Source organism: Moschus berezovskii, chromosome 7 (genome assembly GCF_049115385.1).
Source record: "Moschus berezovskii isolate FMDL1 chromosome 7, NW_MosBer_1.0, whole genome shotgun sequence".
In the NCBI taxonomy this organism is placed as follows: domain Eukaryota; kingdom Metazoa; phylum Chordata; class Mammalia; order Artiodactyla; family Moschidae; genus Moschus; species Moschus berezovskii.
In genome coordinates, this window is record NC_142466.1 from 73,136,758 (window position 1) to 73,159,500 (window position 22,743).

The 22,743-nt window shown below is 40.9% G+C and overlaps 1 protein-coding gene across 3 annotated transcripts in view; it reads left to right on the top strand.

Annotated features, from left to right (window-relative positions):
• LOC129557341 (contactin-associated protein-like 3) overlaps positions 1 to 22,743 on the top strand; it is a 226,172-nt gene that overhangs the window by 43,838 nt on the left and 159,591 nt on the right. For all 3 annotated transcript variants that reach the window (XM_088837704.1, XM_055427898.2, XM_088837703.1), the window contains one exon: positions 7,013 to 7,206. In XM_088837704.1, coding sequence (XP_088693830.1) covers positions 7,013 to 7,206 — 194 coding nt within the window. The remainder of the gene's footprint in view (positions 1 to 7,012; positions 7,207 to 22,743) is intronic.

Below are 22,743 nucleotides of genomic sequence, written 5' to 3' on the forward strand. Positions count from 1 at the left end.
TGATCCGGACTCATATTTGTTCTGAGTAACTCAGGGGCCCTCTGAAAGATGCATGATGATGCTTTCATAGAATTAGACCAGATCTCAGAGCTGCACCTTTGGTAAACATGAAGATTTCACAGGAGATGAACAAATAAGCTTGGCCATACATGTTATTTAGTCAAAATGAAGTACTACATGTTTGGATGGTTTATAGGCTTGCTGGACAATTCTCATTTTATTTCTAAGATGAGAAATTAGCAAAATCATCTTATAGTCTTGTCAGTACAGAACTTCAAACAAATAAGAACTGAAAAGCTAAAAATCAACTCAACTCTGATTGCCTCTCTACTGTATGTTTTTTAACACTTGGTAGTCCTGCAAGGAGATCCAACCAGTCCATTCTAGAGGAGATCAGTCCTGGGTGTTCATTGGAAGGACTGATGCTAAAGCTGAAACTCCAATACTTTGGCCACCTCATGCGACGAGTTGACTCACTGGAAAAGACTCTGATGCTGGGAGGGGTTGGGGGCAGGAGGAGACGGGGACGACAGAGAATGAGATGGCTGGATGGCATGCCGACTTGATGGGCATGAGTTTGAGTGTACTCTGGGAGTTGGTGATGGACAGGGAGGCCTGGCGTGTTGTGATTCATGGGGTCGCAAGGAGTTGGACACGACTGAGCGACTGAACTGAACTGTACTGAACTAGGAGTGTCGGGTTGGTTTACAAAGCTTTGGAAGGATGGACTAATGCAGGCAGGATATCTCAGGCTCCTGTTTTGTGGCAAGAATTTGAAACAACAGACTGGTTTACAGCTCAGTTACAGCTCAAGCAGACAGATCTTTTATTAGATAATGAATAGTACACTCCTGAAAGGAGGGCGTACCTGACCCTGAAGGAGTGGCCAGGATCCCTCTTGACTTCTCCTTTGTAACACTTCCCATCCTGAAGGAGTGGCCAGTATCCCTCTTGACTTTCCCTTTTTAACACTTCCCATCTTCTCCTCCTGGTTCTGCCCGAGGCGAGGTACGGCTTGTACCAGCCACCAACCAGGAAAAGGAATGCAAATAGATGTATGCTCAAGGCTGGCTGGCAGTTGCAAGTTACATAACAGTAGGCTTTATTGCACATGACTTTCCCATAATTTAGTCTGTTATAATCAGATGGATATATGTATAGAATATTTATGAACCCTTAATGGGCCCCTGGCTGCCTAAGGTCACTTGAGGACACATCTGTGCCTCAAGGGCACTGTGTGCTGGAGTTGGGGAAGCCCCTGTGGTTAGTTTGTATCCACTATGTGCCTGGAGTGCTTGTGCAGCAGTTCCAACAGTCTCTGTGGTTATTTTTGTAGTTTATCTGTGAGCTTTCCTGGGCATGTCTGGGGTGAGATTTAGAGATCAGCTTGCATCCCTTAGGCTAGGCCATCCCTTGTTGCTAATGCCTAACTCCCTACCTAACATTGGTATATATGAGAAGCGAAACAAAACACACGGTAGCAATGGATTTTTCTTTTCTTTTTCTTTTTTCTTTATAAAATTTAATAAATGGTACAAAGCACAATGCCATAAACATTCACAGTTAAAATATGCAGAAAGAGCTGCAGCAGTGAATGTTAAATGCCACAGGCATTGAAAGTTGTCCCTTGGGATGCTTCAGACAGACCTTCAGGGAGTCACAGGTGAACAGTCACACTGTGATTTTTTCCTTTTAATACTGCTGCTGCTGCTGCTAAGTCGCTTCAGTCGTGTCCGACTCTGTGCGACCCCATACTGGCATTTAACTGAAATCACAAATTAATCAGTATACACTTTTAAATTTTATTTTGAATTGTCTTCTTACAAAGCCATTACTGGGTATGTTTGCACTTAGTACAGGAACATGTTTTTCTAGGCTGCTATGTGATTTTTTTTTTTTTCCCCTTATGGATTCACTTTTTGGAAAACGGTCTGTTCTCTCCTGCTCAGGCTGCTAACAGATTGCTGGGAATACAGCAGAAAGGGGATCAGAGGTTTCCTAGACAGGTCCCAGAGGCAAAGTTTCTGTGTTTTCTCTACATCTTGATAGTCAGGAATGGTATATGTAGCTAGTTGAAACTGCTTCTTAAGAAATCAGAGCTGGACCAAATGCTTAAATTTTCCTCAGCACTGTAGGTGGGGTTGTGACAAAAACATCAGTATTTAAAGCCCAGAGATCTCTGAGCAGGCAGGTCAGAGAGCACCCCCAGGGCCTGCCCATCCATCAGCCCCTCTTTCCTGGGACATCTGTCATTCCTGCTTCTCTCATCCTCTCCTTACTCACCCAGCCCTGCCTGGAATCAGTAATACCTCTCCTGTGAATTTGCTGTTGTTGTTCAGTTTTTAAATTGTGTCAGACTCTTTATGATCCCATGGACTGCAGTACGCCAGGCTTTCTTGTCTTTCACTATCACCCGGAGTTTGTTCAGATTCATTGCATCAGTAATGCTATCCAACCATCTCATACTCTGCTTTCCCCTTATCTTATTGCCTTCAGTCTTTCCTAGCATCAGGGTCTTCTCCAGTGAGTCGACTTTTCACATCAGGTGTCCAAAGTATTGGAGCTTCAGCTTCAGCATCAGTCCTTCCAATGACTATTCAGGGTTGATTTCCTTTAGGATGGACTGGTTTGATCTCCTTGCAGGCCAAGGGACTCTCAAGAGTCTTTTCCAGCACCACAATTCAGAGGCATAAGTTCTTCAGCACTCAGCCTTTTTTATGGTCCAGTTCTCACATCCATACGTGACTACTGGAAAAACCATAGCCCACCAGGCTCCTGTGTCCATGGAATTCTCCAGGCAAGAACGCTGAAGTGGGTAGCCATTCCCTTCTCCAGGGAATCTTCATGACCCAGAGATCAAGCCTGGGTCCATCTGAGTCACCAGGGAAGCCTCTTCTCTGAATTATGATGCATTTAAGTGAGGGAAAAAAACCCTCAGAGCTTGATAAGATCCATTTGAGGCAACGTAATGGAGATCTTGAAGGGAAAATTCCCTTGGTGACAGTTTCAATTTAGCCATTTACTTACTTGACATATAAATGCCCTGGAGTTGGGTGGGTCTCTTCACTTCAAATTAACCCATTTGACTTTGGTCCCTTGGGTATCTCTCTGCTCTGAATCTTGTTGAAAGTTGAGAAAGGCATGAAATTATTTTTCTTTTCAGCTCTGGGTAATTTCCCTCTCAGCAAAAAGCTGACAATCTTTATGACAGTTCATGCCCCGTGGTCACCAGGAGCAGGGGTCATTGTCTTTGTGGTCAGTGACCAGGATAATTAAGGTACCAGCTGAGAGTTTCCTGTTCAACCTTTCCTCTCCTCCAAAGACACAAGTCACTGCCTGTGTCTGATCCCACCAAAGGTAAGGGGAAGCAGTCACAAAGGAATAAGTGGAGACAAACCTTCTAATATATTTGCCAATTGTTTGCTCTTTTAGTCCCTGAGCCTTATTCAACTCTTTGGTACCCCATGGGCTATAGCCTGCCAGGCTTCTCTGTCCATGGGATTTCCCAGGCAAGAATACTGGAGTGGATTGCCATTTCCTTCTCCAGAGGATCTTCCGGACCCAGGGATCAAACCTGCACCTCCTGTATTGGCAGGTGGATTCTTCACCACTGAACCACCTGGGAAATCCATGTCTGCCAGTATAGCAATATCAAATACAGTCTGGCTATCAATAAACAATACAGAACAACTGACAAATCACAGAGATATGGTCTTAGAAGGGGTGGAGAATGAAAAGGGAGCTAAGCTTTAATAAAACACCCTCTGCTGCTGCTGCTGCTGCTAAGTTGCTTCAGTCGTATCCAACTCTGTGCGACCCCATAGACGGCAGCCCACCAGGCTCCCCCGTCCCTGGGATTCTCCAGGCAAGAACACCAGAGTGGGTTGCCATTTCCTTCTCCAGTGCATGAAAGTGAAAAGTTAAAGTGAAGTCGCTCAGTCGTGTCCGACTCTTTGCCACCCCATGGACTCCAGCCTACCAGGTTCCTCCGCCCATGGGATTTTCCAGGCAAAATACTGGAGCGGGTTGCCATTGCTTTCTCCTAAAACACCCTCATCAGAACCTAAAATGGTTGTTTCTTCTTTGCAAAGCAGAGACTGTAACACCTGTCTTACTTGCAGGGTGTGTGTCAAGTAACACTTGGAGCATCTGGGAGGGTCCTTAGCACATCCAGCACATCCTTCTCACATGCTTGTGAGAAGTTTAGGCTACTTCATTTTCTCCCGTTTTTGTCATTTATTGCAGAACATTGGTTCAGCTCTACTGGTCAGTAAGATTGCTCTGGGCTCCCTAACAGTGTTCAGGTTATATTTGTGTATTTCCAACTTTTTGCAGTCATTAGAAAAAGAGGCAGTCACCTCTGTGGACTATGTGAATGAGCAAAAGCACAGTAACTCACATCATCACCCAGCAGGTATCTGGGGATTATCCCGTGGCTGTGTTATCTAACTGAAATGAATTGCCCCACAGCACAGGGGATTCTGCAGTTTCATTACTTTAGCAGAGTACCTACTTAATCAAATAGCTCAATTTGCATACCAGCAGCACCTCCTCACCACAGGTAAGGGATATGAAGTGTTCAAGGTCGATTACCTGCAGATGTTGAAGACTGGTTGACAGAGATGTAGGTGTATCTGTGAGAGAGTCTGGTCCCAAGGCAACATGCTGGAAACATGCTGATACTTTTTAGTCTGTTGTGCTTCTGTACAAGTGGTACTCATAACATGTTAATGATACTTCCTGACTTCCGAAGAGATTAAAAATGACACAGAAAGATTGTGAAGTTTTTTTTTTTTAAAGTGTATCATCAATACATCCTTTGATACTAACTAATGTAAGTCAGAATACAGGACATTTAATAGTTTCTCAGAGATTTAAAAGGATTCATATAAAATTTTGTAATAGAATCTCTAAGTTAAAATGACAGCTAAGTGCCAACACCTAATATTTGACTTATTTTGGTTACAAAATGATAGGCAATTGCCGAGTAATGTTACTTGGGACTATTAGTTAGCCTTCAGCTAGAACTCAGAGGGACTTCTTATTCATCAGATATTAGTTGGGACCTTTGCACAAATGAACAGAAGTAGCAGGAAGGTGTTGGGTGATGATCAGTCCTGTAATTAAAGACAAAGAAAGATTGAGAAATTCTCACAGATTGTAGAACACTAAGGAGACACTAAATGCAACACAGGATCCTGGAACAGAAAAAGTGGGTTAGTAGAAAAACTGGAGACATCAAAATAAAGTTTATCATTTCTTTAACCTTGTACCAGTGTTAATAGCTTAGTTTTGATCAAAGTGCCATGGTGATGTCAGAAATTAACATTAGGAGACATTAGGGAAAAAGTAGACAGGAAGTCCCTACCCATCTTTGCAACTCTTTTGTAAATCTGAAATTGTTTCAAAATAGAAAGTTAAAAAGTGTATTACAGAACAACCAAAAATGTGGCATATTTAAGATTCTGGGTCAAAGAAAAAGATATTGTGCTTGTGACACAGTGAGAAGAAAATTTATAATATTGGTACAAAGATTTACTACAGGAAATGAGGAAGTAACAGAAAATCTGTAAGCTTTAGACTTAACTAAGGGTTATACATTTCCTTGGAGAAGGAAATGGCAACCCAGTCCAGTGTTCTTGCCTGGAGAATCCCAGGGACGGGGGAACCTGGTGGGCTGCCGTCTATGGGGTCACACAGAGTAGGACACGACTAAAGTGACTTAGCAGCAGTAGCAGCAGCAGCAAGGGTTATACACGCAGTGCAATTAACAGAGGACATCGTGAAGCGATAGATGTGCCCACTTGCTGGTGACTTGCTGGTGACAGCTCCACACACTGATGTAAGTACCCCACTTCCAGTTCCCTTTGAGCTGGCCTGTAACCATGTCACACATCTCCTGATGTGCACTGAGTCATAACAGTTTTAGTAAACAGGGTGTGGATGTTAATAATTGCCCTTAATAAGAAGATAATAAATGTTGCCTACAGTATCAGGTTTTATTATAAGAGTCTCAAATTAGGTGTAAGAATAATGGGAAAAAACTTTTAAAGCTACTTTTTTCATGTTAGGGATTGTTTACACGACACTGTTTTCTAGACGTGGATGATTAGAAAAATATCAGTTCTAGAATCCATTTCAGATCTATTTCCCAATTGTATATTGTATAATAATTTAAATGAACAAAACGTATTATATTGTGATATCTAAATGCAAATTCAAAACTCATGTTTCTAATAAATGGAAGAACAAATATACCAATAATACATTCTCAGAAATCTGTAATTCTTTGGTTTCTTACCGGCACTGGCTTAGCCCAGGGATTTCTACTCTGCACCTATTTTCATCAATATGTGAGAAACTCCTTATCGTTAGCCTCCCCTGGATTCTCATTCATCCTACCTCCTGTCTGTTCAGAACTCTTGCTCCCCTGCACAGAAATTAATTTCATCTTCACCACTCCCATGTTGCCTTTCAAATTATTCTTTGAATTGTTCTTAAGTTATACTGTCTATTATGAGTCCGTGAGCACCTTGAGTGCAGGGCTATGCCACAACCATCTTTGTCATCCCGGTACTCAACACTGTAGTTCTTCTCCTTAGGAATCCAGAATTAACGTTTTCTAGTTCTACCATGGTCTGGGTATTTTCCTTATGGCCAATAGAGGGCAAGTCATGCATTAAAGCCAATAAAGGCACTAGTTCCAAGCACTGATGTGATGACCTGTTGTCCACCTGTTATATTAAGCACTTTCACTTAGTGGGACCCCCAAACTCCAGAGAGTCAAGGGTTACAGACAGTCCAGTTAATATAAGCTTCATTCATTTACACTTAACTTGTGTTTTCATTCTTTGTTTGTATAAGTGTGTGTAATTATGAGGCATTATATAAGGAAGAATTTGTAACTATGATTTTTATAAATTTCATTTATGATACTATTCTTCCAGGTTAATAAAAATTTCAAAGATTTCTCCATCATTATCATTTTTTTTTTTCTATTCCCCATAAAAAGGAGCTGGTGGCTGGTCTCCTCTTGTGTCAAATAAATACCAGTGGCTGCAGATTGACCTTGGAGAGAGAAGTGAGGTCACGGCTGTGGCCACCCAGGGAGGATATGGGAGCTCCGACTGGGTGACCAGCTACCTCCTGATGTTCAGTGATGGTGGGAGGAACTGGAAGCAATATCGCCGAGAGGAAAGCATCCGGGTATGTGCATCTATTGAGAAGCAATACAGTTCAGAGTATGAACTATGCCAGTTACGACATTTTGCTGCCCATCTGTCAGGTCAAGTGCAGAAACAGAGCCTCCTAAATTACTCAAAAATATTCCCACTGAATGCAAGGCACATATGACATTTTAGAATACACTGTCTATGTATAATTTATGAAATAAGTAAAAAGTAAAACAATGCAGGAGAAATGTCTTCCCATTATTTCTTTAAACAGTGTGTAGTTTAAGGTTTAAATAAATCACATACAGCTCACTTTATTTTTGTTTAATATCAGGCACAGTGGTTTATATTGCCTGAGCATTTTTTAATTAAAGCGTATTCATTGTTTTCTGTGCCCTCTGATAAATCGAAATTTCTAAAAGACTCAAAACATTTAAAAATTGATGTAATGAAGAAGTCTTTCTGTGGAGGACTTCTTGAGGCATGTGTTGAATTCTTGCTCCCACAGGAACTTGAGCACTGTGTGGCTCCTTGCAATTTATGGACAATATATGGTTAGGATTCTTTGAATCATAGTTACTTCAATCTACATCAGTGACATAGTTTCTATTCTGATCACATACTCATGCTCCTTTTAGAAGAATTAAATTTTGTTTGCTTAACTTTTGGAATTTTAAAATATATGTAATCGACTACATAGTTAGGATTTCATATCTTTAAATCATAGTTTGTTCCAAGTGAAAAGCTTCAAAAGTAGAGCGTTGTAAAGATCCGCCCAGGGTTTGCAACTGGGTGATGGGGCAACCAATGGTGTGTGTGTGTGTGTGTGTGTGTGTGTGTGTGTGACCTGAAGAAGATTTGTCTAATGGAGACAAAATTACTTTTTTCCTTTTTATTAAAAATGTAATTTAGGAATTCAGAAGAGCAAGGAATGAACTATTAGTGTTTAATGGGGACAGGGTTTCAGTTTGAGAAGATGAAAAGTTCTGGAAATGAGTGGTGGCCATGGTTGCACAGCAGCGTGAATGTTAATGTCTAGAATTGTGCATTTCAAAATGTCTAAAGAGCTAAATGTTACATTAGATATATTTTACCACAATAAAAAATATACAGTGTGACTTCCATTTAACTTAGTCTAAGGATGTTGTGTAACTTAATTTTTTTTTTTTTTCTGAATTGTCATGGTAAGAGGAAAAATGTCAACTAAAAACCTGTTATCAATAAGGCTAATAGGCAACAAAATGATAATATTTGTCGGGTAACAAATTGCCCTTGTTTGAGTTTCCTTAGACACTAATGTTATGTTAAGACCTAATAGACTGTGGTCTACTTAATATTTTTGTCTCGGGAGCACTTATTATTAAGTTTGTCAGTAAATGTTGATGTAAATTGAATCAAGAAGAACTAGTTAATTATATAACACTAATTAAAAGAATAAAATGGGAAGGGATTTGTAAGTGTTTTTAGGGCTGCCTGACAAAGTTTCTAAACAAGCAGTTGCCATGTATATGATTGGAAGCAGTTATCAGTGTTGCGCTAATTATAAAAGCACCAAGTCCAAACCAGAGTTAGTTCAGTTCAGTCACTCAGTCGTGTCCAACTCTATGCAACCCCATTGACTGCAGTGCACCAGGCCTCCCTGTCCATCACCAACTTCTGAAGTTTACTCAAACTCATGTCCATTGAGTTGGTGATGGCATCCAACCATCTAATCCTCTGTCATCCCCTTTTCCTCCTGCCCTCAATCTTTCCCAGAATCAGGGTCTTTTCAAGTGAGTTCTTCACATCAGGTGGCCAAAATATTGGAGTTTCAGCTTCAACATCAGTCTTTCCAGTGAATATTCAGGACGGATTTCCTTTAGAATAGACTTGTTGGAGCTCCTTGCAGTCCAAGGGACTCTCAAGAGTCTTTTCCAAAATCACAGTTCAAAAGCATCAATTCTTTGGCACTCAGCTTTCTTTATAGTCCAACTCTCATATCTATGCATGACTACTGGAAAAACCATAGCCTTGACTAGACAGACCTTTGTCTGCAAAGTAATGTCTCTGCTTTTTAATATGCAGTCTAGGTTGGTCATAACTTTTCCAAGAAGTAAGTATCTTTTAATTTCATGGTGGCAGTCACCATTTGTAGTGATTTTGGAGCCCTCAAAAATGAAGTCTCCCACTGTTTCCCCATCTATTTGCCATGAATTGATGGGTCCAGATGCCATGATCTTAGTTTTCTGAATGTTGAACTTAAAGCCAACTTTTTCACTCTCCTCTTTCACTTTCATCAAGAGGCTCTTCAGTTCTTCTTCACTTTCTGCCATAAAGGTGGTGTCATCTGCATATCTGAGGTTATTGATATTTCTCCCAGCAATCTTGATTCCAGCTTGTGCTTCCTCCAGCCCAGCGTTTCTCATGATGTACTCTGCATATAAGTTAAATAAGCAGGGTGACAATATACAGCCTTGAGGTACACCTTTTCCTATTTGGAACCAGTCTGCTGTTCCATGTCCAGTTCTAACTGTTGCTTCCTGACCTACTTACAGATTTCTCAAGAGGCAGGTCAGGTGGTCTAAGGCCAGTATTCTTTAAGAGTAAGCAGGTTTAACTGTATAGCACAGGGAACTTTTCTCAATATTATGTGGCAGCCTGGATGGGAAGACAGTTTAGGGTGAAAGGATACATGTATATCTATGGCTGAGTCCCTTTGCTGTCCACCTGAAACTATCACAACATTGCTAACTGGCTATACTCCAATATGAAATAAAATTTGTGTTTTTAAAAGAATAAGTTAAAGTTAAATGAAGCATCTACTTATAAAGAGAAACTGTTCAAAATTGCATGTTATTTTTCAAAATTAGGTAACTAATGGTTGTGCTTATTCTCTCATGTCCAACTCTTTGAAACCCAAGGACTATAGCCTGCCGGGCTCCTCTGTCCATGGGATTTCCCAGGCAAGAATACTGGAGTGGGTAGCCATTCCTTTCTCCAGAGGATCTTCCAAACCCTCATCTCCTGCATTGCAGGCAGATTCTTTACTGTCTGAGCCTTCAGGGTGCCTGCTTATTCTTAGTCGTATGAATTAAGGTTTATATTTTTCCCACCTTCAACTCCATTTGATTGAGAAAGTGTGAAAATTCTTATTTTTCAGTTAATCAGGTTCTAGGGGAACCACATCTAAGCATCACCTTCTGTCAGTCTGTTTAATGATCAAGTGCCCTGTGGAAATAGGGTCAGGAATGGTGGCATTGTTAATACAAGACCATACAGATGAGAACAGAAGGATTCCTCAGACCTATGCATTGTATCACACAGAAAAGACTGGTGAAGTAGCCTGCCTCCCACTCCTGAACTTGTGTAAATAGAGACCTGGCCTACCCTGCCTGTGTCCCTAGCACTTCATGGTGCCTGGGTCTGAGCAGAAAGTTGGTCAATGTTTGTTGAATTATTGAAAGAGTAGACTCTATCTTCTGGCAGGTTGCCTTTCCTGAGCTCTCTGCTCTGTGCTTTCTCTGTAGCCCTTTGTCCCAGCTTGTAGCTCTTGGTCTTTGAAGGTCTAGTGTAGGTGTTTCTCCTCTCTTAGCATTTTTAGTTCCTTTAGGAAAGGGGCTCACCCTTGCATCTTCAGCACTCATTATCATGGGTTAAATGAATTTGCCTTTTTCTCTGGGCCCATTGTACACAATTGGCGTTGACAGCAGTAAGTCTTACTACTTGATAATTATGAATTATACTTCCACTCACTTTAAAAACATTAGGCACAGTGAGCCACCCTTATCATGAGTCTTGGGAATGGGCCAGCCTTGCAAGCAGGCCTTTCAGATGGTAGCAGTCAGAACTTCCCTGCTGACACTTCTGTGTACATGCTCGCTTACTTCCTTTTGGGTGTAGGACTGCAGCCCTGCAGGCTGTTAGCTGGGGGCTGGTCTTTGCCCCTTGAGGTCTCCTGCCTTCCTTATGCTTTCTGTGTGGTCTACTCTTACAGCAGCAGGTCAAGTCCCTTTCACCTTTAAATCTCTCTGTGTTCTTGTTTTATTTCTGCTTCATCTCTCTGATTTCCTCTTCTTCTGACTGGAGAAAGTTCTCTATTTTAAGGGCTCCTGTGGTTAGACTGGGTCAACTCAGGTAATCCAGGACAGTCTTCCTAACCTTAATCCCATCTGCAGAGTTGTTTTTGTCATGCAAAGTCATATGTTCACAGTTCCAGACTTTAGGACTTGGACATCTTTGGGGCCATTCTGCCCACCTTAATGTATTTGCACATCTCTGATTTTTTCTTTTTTTCATTTGGTATCCTTTCCTATCAAACACATTTCTCACTGGATCTGAAGATTTTTTCAAAGTCATATGGAGTCTTGCTGCTGGGGCATCTAAGCACGAGCTCACAGTTAGTATTTCATTGATGGTCCCCATAAGAAGCTACTGCCGTGTCCTCACTAATACAGTTCTCATTCACAGTAGTGTCCCCAGCTTGTGGCCTCTCTGGGGCAACCTTGACCCCTTGGAAGAAAGACCATGTATAGGCTTTCTTCTTAGGCCTCCTTCTACATCTTAAAAACAAGAAGTCCAAATCAAGCCCTCCTTCTCTGGCCGTAAAAGTTTTGTGGATATTCTCCTTGTCTTATTTTTTTAAAGTGCTTTTCTTCTTCTTCTGCCTCTATTACTGTTTGTACAAACTTTGTCCACTAACACAGGTTAACTGTTTCATTTATAATTCCAAATTCCAAAAACTGGGAAGAGTTTTTTTCCTAATTCCTTGTTGAAAATGGACATTAGATGATAGCAAGACAAAAGGTCTTTACTTATGTTGCTTTGGGCAAGTTGTCCATATGCTTTCCCATATGGTTGCCATGGGATATTAATTAATATGTGAAATGCAATGTATACCTCCCTAAATTCTCCAAATTATTAAACTGAGACATAGCTGGCAGTGAAATCTTTGACTAAGCAATCTGAGGACTTCAGCTCCAATCACTGAAGATTAGTTATCCAAATTTATTGATTTTTTAAAAAAGAAATTATATTCTTTACTGGTGATATGTTTCACATTAATATTTATTGATGAGTGACTGCTTCCATGGCTAAATTAGATTTCTGTGTGAAAATAACCAAATAAATTAAGTACTCAGAACTGTAAAATACACTCTAAAAGGATTTTATTTAAATGAAGTGTAGGACTGTGTCTTAAATGAAGGTAAACTTCTTGCCATCTCTTGCCAAGTGGTGCCCTACTTCTCAGGACACACACACTCTTTTGATGTGCAGAGTAAACGTCCTCATTTGAAATGCAGTGGAAGGGATATCACTGAAAAAAAAACAGGTGAGATAAGGGGTTCATTTCCTATAAGATGTGAACAAGCATGGATTACATCAGTGCATTGGGAAACCAGGTGGCTTGACAAGGCTTGATACTGAACATTCATAGGACTTAGAAGATGTGTTTGCGAGTTCAGTCCAACTAAATCAGAAAATGGCCAGAATCTTAGGATGCTGAGGGTCATAGAACAGCACTGAAGTGAGCAATACAACAGATCAGTGGTCACTGGCAAAGTTCAGTAATGTTTATTTTATTTTTATAGTTAACTTATTTATTTTTTGATTATTTTATTTATTAATTTTTGGCTGCACTGGGTCTTCATTGCTGCATGGGCTTTCTCTGCTTGCTATGAGCAGGGGCTACTCTTCCTTGCAAAGCATGGTGCTAGGGCTTTCGTAAGTGGTGGCACGTGGGCTCAGTAGTTGTGGCTTGTGAACTCTAACTCACAGGCTCAGTAGTTGTGGCACACATGAGCTTAGTTGCTCCCTGGCATGTGGGATCTTCCAAGACAAGGGATCAAACCCTTGTCCCCTGCATTGGCAGGCAGATTCTTAACCCCTGGACCACCAGGGAATTCCCAGTAATGTTTATTTTTACCTTTCCCTGATAATAAATCAACTAACACATATCAATCTACTGTGATTCTTGGATTCAGACAAGAATTTTGTGAGGCAGTCCTTGTGAATCAGGATTCTTATCTATAGGCTAATGTGAGCTCTGAGTTCTGGACCAGGTTGGGAAAAGGTATGGGCTCCATCCTCTCTCCTACTCTGAAGTTGTGGGTCTGTGAGCATGCCTGGTGGGCAGAAGAGGTCCATGGGTGAGCAGTCTAAAGCTCTGATGGTATTCCAGGTGGACGTCAGGGCTCCAGCTCCATCGCTGCCTACCTGGACATCTATTAGGTCTTCCTGGGGCTCTGTCACAGACTTTGACCAGTTATCTTTCTCAGGCTACCAGCCTGCCCTGACTTTGTCTCTTCTCCCTATCAGTTCCATTTGGTGGGGACAGTGGGCTGACTCTATGAAAGCCAGACTGATGCACCCTCTCCTGTCAGGTGACCATGGTTAATAGCTTCCTCTAAATGTTGTCCTTTGTCAAAACTCATCTGGCCCTTGACCACTGGGTCCCTGCTCAGCCATGGGCACCTTTCCTCCTGGAGGGTGTTCTTTCTTCTATCTTACTTTGGCTTCCCTCTCATCTCCTATTTCTCCCTCTTTTCTTCTGTCCTTCTGTTCTTTCTTTATTTTTTCATCTATCATTAAGTATTTTTCTCCTCATTTCTCTCTTCTCTCTCCATTTCCACCTATATTCTCCCTCCTTTCTGTATTGCTACAAACTCAAATCAGTCTAGGTACTTGGGAATCCAACGACAGTGAGCAGGGGAGGATTTAGCTGGGTCTCTGTTATGGTTGTAACTAAGAATCATCCCGGCCTTGTGCCTTCTGTGAGCTGGCTTCTGGTATTCATTTTTCCTGTACTGGCTCAGAAATGCGAGGAAACAGGCTGACTTATGTGGCTCTGGCTGAGGGTCATCTCAGCTCTCATGGCCTGTGGCCAGAGAAAGAGCTGGTCTGATCAGGACAGCTCTCAGACTACCTTGCACCAAGCACCGAAACCCCTGGGTTGATAGGTGGGGCCATATAAGGACTTCGTGTCCACCCTGATGGGGGCACTTAGGAGGGGGAGATGTTGGGAGGGCCATATTATCACATTTCCTGTTTTATTTTTATTTTTTTGTCTCTCTTTCACTCTCTCCCCATGACCTTTTGCTTTCTTTTCTATTTCTCTGGTTTCCTCTTCTCACACATCTTACCTTTCTACTCCTCTCTTTCCCATTTTCTCTACAAAAGCAAGGACCTAGACTGCTATGGGTCCTGCTAATCAGCAGGTGGCCAGTGGACCAGCAGCATCACTTGACAGATCTTGATAGAAATATGGACTTTCAGCCCCACCCAAATATATTGAATAGAATCTGCATTTTAACAAGATGACCAGGTGATTCCAGTGCAGTTTAGACTGTGAGAAGGACAGACTGGAATGACCCAAGTCCCATCTGTGGGGAAAAATTGTTTTGCACCTTAACCTAACCTCCAGCTTCCTCGATCAGAGGGGACTGCGCTCCCTGCTTGAGGATGTAGCTCATTCCACCCACGTGTTAGCCTGGACAGGTGATACTTTCTGTAACAAGACTTCAGGAACCTTGCTTCAGTGCCCTTTGGCTACAGGACATCCTCTTTATCCCTGATAGTCACCAACCTCATGGGATGAAGCCTAGGTATTTTTTCATTGTTATCAATAAATAACAAGTGGTTAAAGTTAGTCCTACCTTTGAAAATTATAATATATCCTGAATCTCCACACTCTGCATTTGTTAGGGGTTTATTCTTCATATTAAAAACTCATCAGAGCTCCAGTTACACTCTATGAATTTAAGATGGAAGTTGTTATTCGTAAGGCAATGAACTTAGATTTTTAAGTGGATAAAGTGGATTTTTCTTCCTATGCAGGCCCTTTGCATGAAAAAGGCATTCTTCTAAGAAAGGACTGGCAAAATATATTTGAGAAAGATAAGAAAAGAAATTATTTGAAACAAACATAAGTTCTAGTATAAATAATTCCATTTAATAGATTTCTTTTGCCTTGAAAATATAAGCAGCAGTAGGTCCTTAAATGAATATAAAATAGAGCAAATCATTTGAAACTTTGTTCTTCTTTGGATAATTTCCAACCTAGAACACCAAGTAGACTAATTAATGAGATTAATTAATATTGAATTGAAAGATTCACAACAATCTCACAGTGTTCTAAGAGAGCAACAAAGGTGAGCCCAAGGGTGGAGGGTAGAAAAAAGACAGGGAAATATTGGAAGCTTGAGGGTTGGAGGCCATTTGTTGGTTATATATGCACCAATGTATTTATTTAAGAGAAAGAGCTGATGCACAGATGGCAAAATATTTACCTTGTTAAAATAGATCTAGATTGTTGGTACATGTATATCTGTTTCAGCAGGGATGTTTGAAATGTTGCACAATCAAATTAATAAACCATATTGGATTCAAGTTTAAATGAATTATGTTTGCTTGGTATAAATAGAAAGATCATATGACTGTTTGTAGTTTCAAAATAAAGAGCTTATAAAAGCAGGGTTGAATCAGAATAAGAAAAACTGGACTGAGAGACAAGGAGGAGGGTTTGTATGTAAGGAAGTAGGTACTACGCTACATATGAAGCTCTGTCGGGAGATAGAAGGAGCAGAAATTCTCTTGACAGAGATTTCTGATAATTCAGTCATTAAATATATGTTGATTTATTTCAGATCTAGGTTAGTACATTTATTGCTAATGAGTTAATGACTCAACAGAGTCAATCCCTGCATCAAGTCAGAGGTTGCTCAGAAGGGTCTGTCGAGTGTACCTTGGCTGTCTGAGGCTTGTGCTAGTTCTGGACTCACTGATTTCAAGTTTGGCTCTGAGGCTGGATGGTTTCAAGCACAACAGGAGCAACACTTCAGTGATTCTGTATTGATCTCTTCCACGTCCTTGGCCTTGGCGAAGACACAGCCCTCCGCTTCCTAACTGTCCACCTCATGAACGTGGAGTGCATTGATTCCTAAGGCAGTGACTGTGTACCGTGATCAGTCTTGTTGATTGCATTTACCATCACGGACCGCAGTTGAATTTTCTGTACATATCTCCCCCTCCTGGGCTCTGACAGCCATTAGGTCAGGGATTGATTGCCCCAGGAAGCCAGGCCTATTACAATTTCTCAATAAGGAGTTGTTAGATTGAGTTAAGGAAAAGTTGTTGTTCTCAAACAGACCTCAACCCAGATGGTTAGTTAGGTTAAAATTTAGCCAACCGTGTGATGCTGCTTATGTGATGGGAGGCTTTCAGTGCCAGGTCTAACAAGAGGCTTGACACTTTTCTCCCACAAAGTTGTACCAGGATGATGCCCTATTGAACCAAAGACAGAGGTAGTCTCATTTGCCCTTCACTGCAGGTCTCAGTGACAATAGAGATGTACACTGGATTTGGTCTGTCAAAACTGTTCAAACTTGGAAAGTTTGAGGCAGAGAAGTGAATGAATCTGACCTGTGACCACAAAGTAATTGATGGGTCCCCAGAAGCCTGGGATCCAGTATAACAACTGCTTCTTGCCAGACTGATTGCATCCAGTGGGTGTGGAGCATCCTTCCTTCCATTTGTCAATTACAGTCCTTCCCAATCTGAAAACCTTTACTCACATCCCTTTCTTCTTGTATGAAAATTGCTTAGACCCTCCCTTTTCTACTCCTAGGAATTTTTGTTTTTGTTTCTCAAGTATCACTATTCTTTTACCATATTTATTCATCTCATGCCGATTTCACATCAATTCTGGCATCAGGGACTACAGTTTGTTTATAACTATATCCTTTGTACAGACTTTATTGCTTTGCAAAGTAACGATTTTGCTTATCTGAATTGCCACATGTTGTCAGGTTGAGAGGAAGGGATGTGGTGGCAAGTAGAATTTTAAATATGTAGCAGGATAAACAGCAACTCTTGAGACATCTTACAAATTACAATTTCATAGATTGAAGTTGTTGCAGAAGTGGTGTTATTGGAGATCTATGTAAATTAGGGTATATTTTATGAAAAAGGTAAATCTTAAACAGTAATATGAACAGAGTATGGCAGAGTTGTGGGGGAAATAGCTTTATAAGTAGAATTTTTTACCCATTTGTGAGAGGACACTGTTTTTAAGCAGGAAAAGTATATGATGGAAAAAGCAAATTTTTACCAAGAAAGGTACTCTGGCAACACACTCTTTGAAAGGAAATGTTGCTGAGCCGACTTTTAGAAAGGTGGAAGAAAGGGCAGCTCGGGGAGCATCCTACCAGGATTTCATGGAAATTCTTCCTACTGACTGCAATTCTGGTACTTAGCTTCATAAAATGTGTTAATACTGAGTTTCATAGGGAATGACTGTTAAAGTCTACAAAGTCTACAACTTTCACACATGATATAAACATAATGAATGCACAGATATGTTGTGTACTTCATGGGTGATTTCCTGGGTCTGTAGTTCTGACATAAAGGACTCAGGTAGTTTGGTACCAGACTAATTGGGTTCTTGAGAAAATGGCACACAGGAGAGGTGGAGTGATTAGAGTAATGCCATGATCACAGCCCTCTGTGGTTCCTGCACTTCCAGTTAGAACAATTTTCTGCCTTTGATGTGGACCACATTTTATAAATTTGTACAAACAAAGGCACTAATGGAATTTTTATTTATTTATTTACTTTTGGTTGCACTGGTTCTTTGTTGCTGTGTGCAGGCTTTTTCCAGTTGCAGTGCAGGGGCTTGTCTTTGCTGTGGCTTCTCTTGTTGTGGAGCACAGGCTCTATACACATGGGTTTCGGTAGTGGCAGCTTATGGTCTCAGAAGTTGTGACTCACAGGTGCTAGAGCTCATAGGTTTCAGTAATGGTGGCTTGTGGGCTTAATCCTGGACCAGGGATGGAATCCATGTCTCCTGTGTTGGCAGGTGGATTCTTATCCACTGTGCCACCAGTGTGGGGCACAGTAATGAAATTTTAAAATTTTGAAAAAAAGGAAGACAGGCTTTGAGGATTTTTTTTTTAATATTAATATCACAGTCTCAAAATTTTGAGAAAATAGTTTCTGATGAGCAAATTTCTGATGCTCAGACTTTCAGAGCAGTTATGGTTAGGACAGCAGTTGAGAAGCTGGATGCTGTTCAATCATGTTTAAAGATCTCAGACAGAAAGAAATATTGGTTCGACCAGGGGCCAGACAACTTCCCCTGTAAACGGACAGATAATAAATATTTTTGGCTTTGTAGACCGTATAGTCTCTTTTGCGACTGCTCAACTATGCTGTCCTGTGAAAGTAACCACAGGTAATATGTACTAATAAATGAAGGAGTGTGGCAGTGTTCCAATAAAACTTTATTTACAAAGCCATATAGCCAGCTGGTTCCGGGTTTAGTCTGTTTACCCCGGTCTAGTCCATTTTTTACAATCTATTTAAGGTGCAATGTAGGGATCCAGTATGAGAAATGAAAATTATAGCATCAGTGTGACACAGTATAACCTCTCAGACTTGAACTCCACAGAACTTTTGCTAATACTCCTGCTTAGGACAGTACTTTTCAAATTGTATCCTAGGAAAACTTTCTTTTCATTGTAAATGTATGCATGTAATTTGATGTCTTTCAGGATAAGATATAAATACTACACACCTGACCTATGATATCATTACATAGCACTTAGCACAAAACTAAGTTTAAAAAAAAGAATCAGTTTAACAAAAAATGTTAAAACAATAAGAAGTGCTAACCCACACTGAGTACTTAGCAAGTGCCTGACACTACTTCATGTGTTTTATACATATTTATTAAATATATCCTCACAACAGCCCTCTAATGCCCAGTTTACAGAAAAGGACACTGAGGAATGAAGAAAATCACAGAGCTTGTTTGTGATGTCACAAAGGTTTGAACCCCAGCTGTCTGGCCACAAGGCCCACATTCAAACCACCTCACCACAGTACAGAGGGTTCATGTTGGAGGTGGGTAAAATGATGGTGCAGAGTGGGGATCCTCTTCCTTAGGGCAGGGGAAGCAGGCACTCTCAGACAGTGCTAGTAGCATAAAATGTCATAAAACGGGTTTATGTTCAACTCATGTCTCCTGCATTGGCAGGTAGATTTCTTTACCATTGAGCCACCAGGGAAGCCAATATGCCCAAAACGTATACCCAAAGCAGGATCTTGAAGAGATGTTTGCACACCCATGATTATCACAGCAGGGTGCACATCCTTAGAAGATGATTTCTATAAACTTAAGTGTTCAGAAGCACCCACAAAAATACACCCACTGTTTAGAGTTCTGAAGATGATAATCCAAAAGGAGTGGTGCTATTAAATTCCATCAATATATTGTCTACACCAAGTAACAGTTCTACTTCTAGGCGTTAGTCCCACCAGAATACTAAGAGATGAACAGAAAGTGCCTTTGAGAAAATTAAGTACATTGTTTATAGTCATGATCCAGTTGTCTGTCAATTGGTGAATACATAAATACTTCATTCTATGGAATGATATAATATATGGAATTCTTTCCTTTCAAAACAAAAAAGTTATTTAATCAATCTATTTATTTATTTGAAGTAACATTGGTTTAAAACATTATATAATTTTCATGTTACAACATTATCAAATACATTTGACCTATAAAGAGCTTTAAGAAATACTTTTTTACAGCAAGGAAAGAGTATGTATTTATTGCACTTCCATTAGAAATTTCCAAGATGAACATATACATACATGTGCATGCAAATATATATAGACTATTTCTGGAAGCACACAAGATAAATTATGAATAACATTTCTCATTTTGGGTAAATATGCAATGAGTAGGCAATGAATGCTATTTTTAAACTACATGCATGTATTGCTGCTCAATTAGATACAAATTTTGAAAGGACTGAAGGAAAAAACAAAGGAAATACAAAGTAGTATCTTAATTCTGGTAAATAATTGTTGTTCAGTTGCTAAGTCATTTCCGAATCTTTATGATCCCATGAACTGCAGCATGCCAGGCTTCTCTGTCCTTCACTATTTCCCTGGGTTTGCTCAAACTCATGTCCATTGAGTCAAGAGATGCCATCCAACCATCTCATCCTCTGTCACCACCTCCTCCTCCTGCCCTCAATCTTTCCCAGCATCACAGTCTTTTCCAGGGAGTCAGCTCTTTGCATCAGGTTGCCAAAGTATTGGAGCTTCAGCCTCAGTATCAGTCCCTCCAATGAATATTCAGGGTTGGTTTCCTTTAGGATTGACTGGTTTGATCGTCTTGCAGTCCAAGAGACTCTTAAGAGTCTTCTCCAACTCCACAGTTCAAAGCATCAATTCTTTGGCACTCAGCCTTCTTTATGGTCCAACTCGCATCCATAAAGGACTATTGGAAAAACCATAGCTTTGACTATAAGAACCTTTGTCGGCAAAGTGATGTCTCTGCTTTTTAGTACTGTCTTTAGTGCTGTCTAGATTTGTCACCAGCATTCCTTGGATTATAGAGAAAGCAAGGGAATTTCAGAACAACATCTATCTCTGTTTCATCAACTACACTAAAGCCTTTGACTATGTGGATCATGAAAAACCATGGAAAGCTCTTAGAGAGATGGGAATACCAGACCATCTCTCCTATCTCCTGAGAAACCTGTATGCATATCAAGAAGAAACAGTTAGAACCCTGTATGGAACAACTGATTGGTTCAAGATCAAGAAAGGAGGACAACAGGGCTGTCTGCTGTCACCCTGTTTGTTTAACCTATACACTGAGCACATCATGACAAATGCTGGGCCAGATGAGTTACAAGCCAGAATCGAGATAGGCAGGAGAAACATCAACAGCCTCAGATATGTGGATGATACCACTCTAATGGCAGAAAGTGAAGAGTAACTAAAGAGCCTCTTGATGAGGGTGAAGGAGCAGAGTGAAAAAGCCGGCTTAAGACTAAATATTAAAAAAAATACCATGGCATCCAGCCCCATTAATTCATGCAGATGGAAGGGGAAAAGGTGAAAGTAGTGATTTCTTGGGCTCCAAAATCACTGTGGATGGTGACTGCAGCCGTGAAATCAGAAGATGATTGTTTCTTGGCAGAAAAGACATGACAAACCTAGACAGTGTAAAAAGCAGAGACATTATTCTGCCAATAAAGATCTGTATAGTCAAGGGTATGGTCTTCCCAATGGTCACGTAGGTTGTGAGAGCTGGACCATAAAGAAAGCAGAGCACCAAAGAATTGATGCCTTTGAACTGTGGTGTTGGAGAAGACTTCTGAAAGTCCCTTGGACAGCAAGCGAGTGGAAAAGCTCGTTTGATCAGCAAACAGGTCAAACGAGTTGATCTTAAGGGAGATCAACCTTGAATACTCACTGGAAGGAATAATGCTGAAGCTGAAACTCCAGTATTGTGGTCATCTGATGCAAACAGACGACTCATTGGAAAGACCCTGATGCTGGGAAAGATCAAGGACAGAAGGAAAAGAGGGTGTCAGAGGATTAGATGGCTGGACAGCACCACTGATGAAATGAACATGAACTTGAGTAGACTCTGGGAGATGGTGAGGGACAGGGAGGCCTGGCACGCTGCAGTCCATGAGGTGGCAAAGAGTTGGACATGACTGGCAGACTGAACAAAAATAGCAACTAGTTTTGTCATAGCTGTTCTTCCAAGGAGCAAGTGTCTTTTAATCTCCTGGCTGCAGTGATTTAGGAGCCCAAGAAAATGAAATCTGACACTGTTTCCACTTTTCCCCCATCTATTTGCCAGAAGTGATAGGACCAGATGCCATAATCTTCATTTTTTGAATGTTGAATTTTAAGCCAGCTTTTCCACTCTCCTATTTCACCTTCATTAAGAGGCTCTTTAGTTCCTTTTCACATGCTGTTGCTGCTGCTGCTAAGTTGCTTCAGTCGTGTCTGACTCTGTGCGACCCCATAGACGGCAGCCCACCAGGCTTCCTGGGATTCTCCAGGCAAGAACACTGGAGTGGGTTGCCATTTCCTTCTCCAATGTGTGAAAGTGAAAATTGAAAGTGAAGTAGCTCAGTCGTGTCCGAATCCTAGTGACCCCATGGACTGCAGCCTACCAGGCTCCTCCGTCCATGGAATTTTCCAGGCAAGAGTACTGGAGTGGGGTGCCATCCTCCTTACATACCAGCCACTAAAGTGCATGGCACCTGCATATCTTGCTGTTATTGTTCAGTCGCCCAGTCGACTGTTCTCTGCATTCAGTTGGGTATATCTTTCCCTTTCTCCTTTTCCTTTCATGGGAAAGACTATAACATTAAATTTACCATTCTTACCATTTTTAAGTGTACAGTTCAGTAGTGTTAAGTATAGTCATAGTGTTGTGAAATAGATCTGAACAACTTTCTCATCTTGTAAAACAAACTGAGTAAACGCAAAGTTCCCTCCCTGCCCCCAACCATTGGCAATCCCCTTTCTACTATCTGTTTCAGTGGGTTTTAGTGCTTTAGATTCTTCATATTAGAGGAATCCTACAGTATTTGCCCTTTTGTGATGATTTATTTCACATAGCATAATGTTCATTTGGTTTTTCCATATTATGTGGAAGTGAAAGTTGCTCAGTCATGTCCAGCTCTTTGTGACCCCACGGACTATAGCCTGCCAGGCTCCTCTGTCCATGGAATTCCTCAGGCCAGAATACTGGAGTGGGTCACTGTTCCCTTCT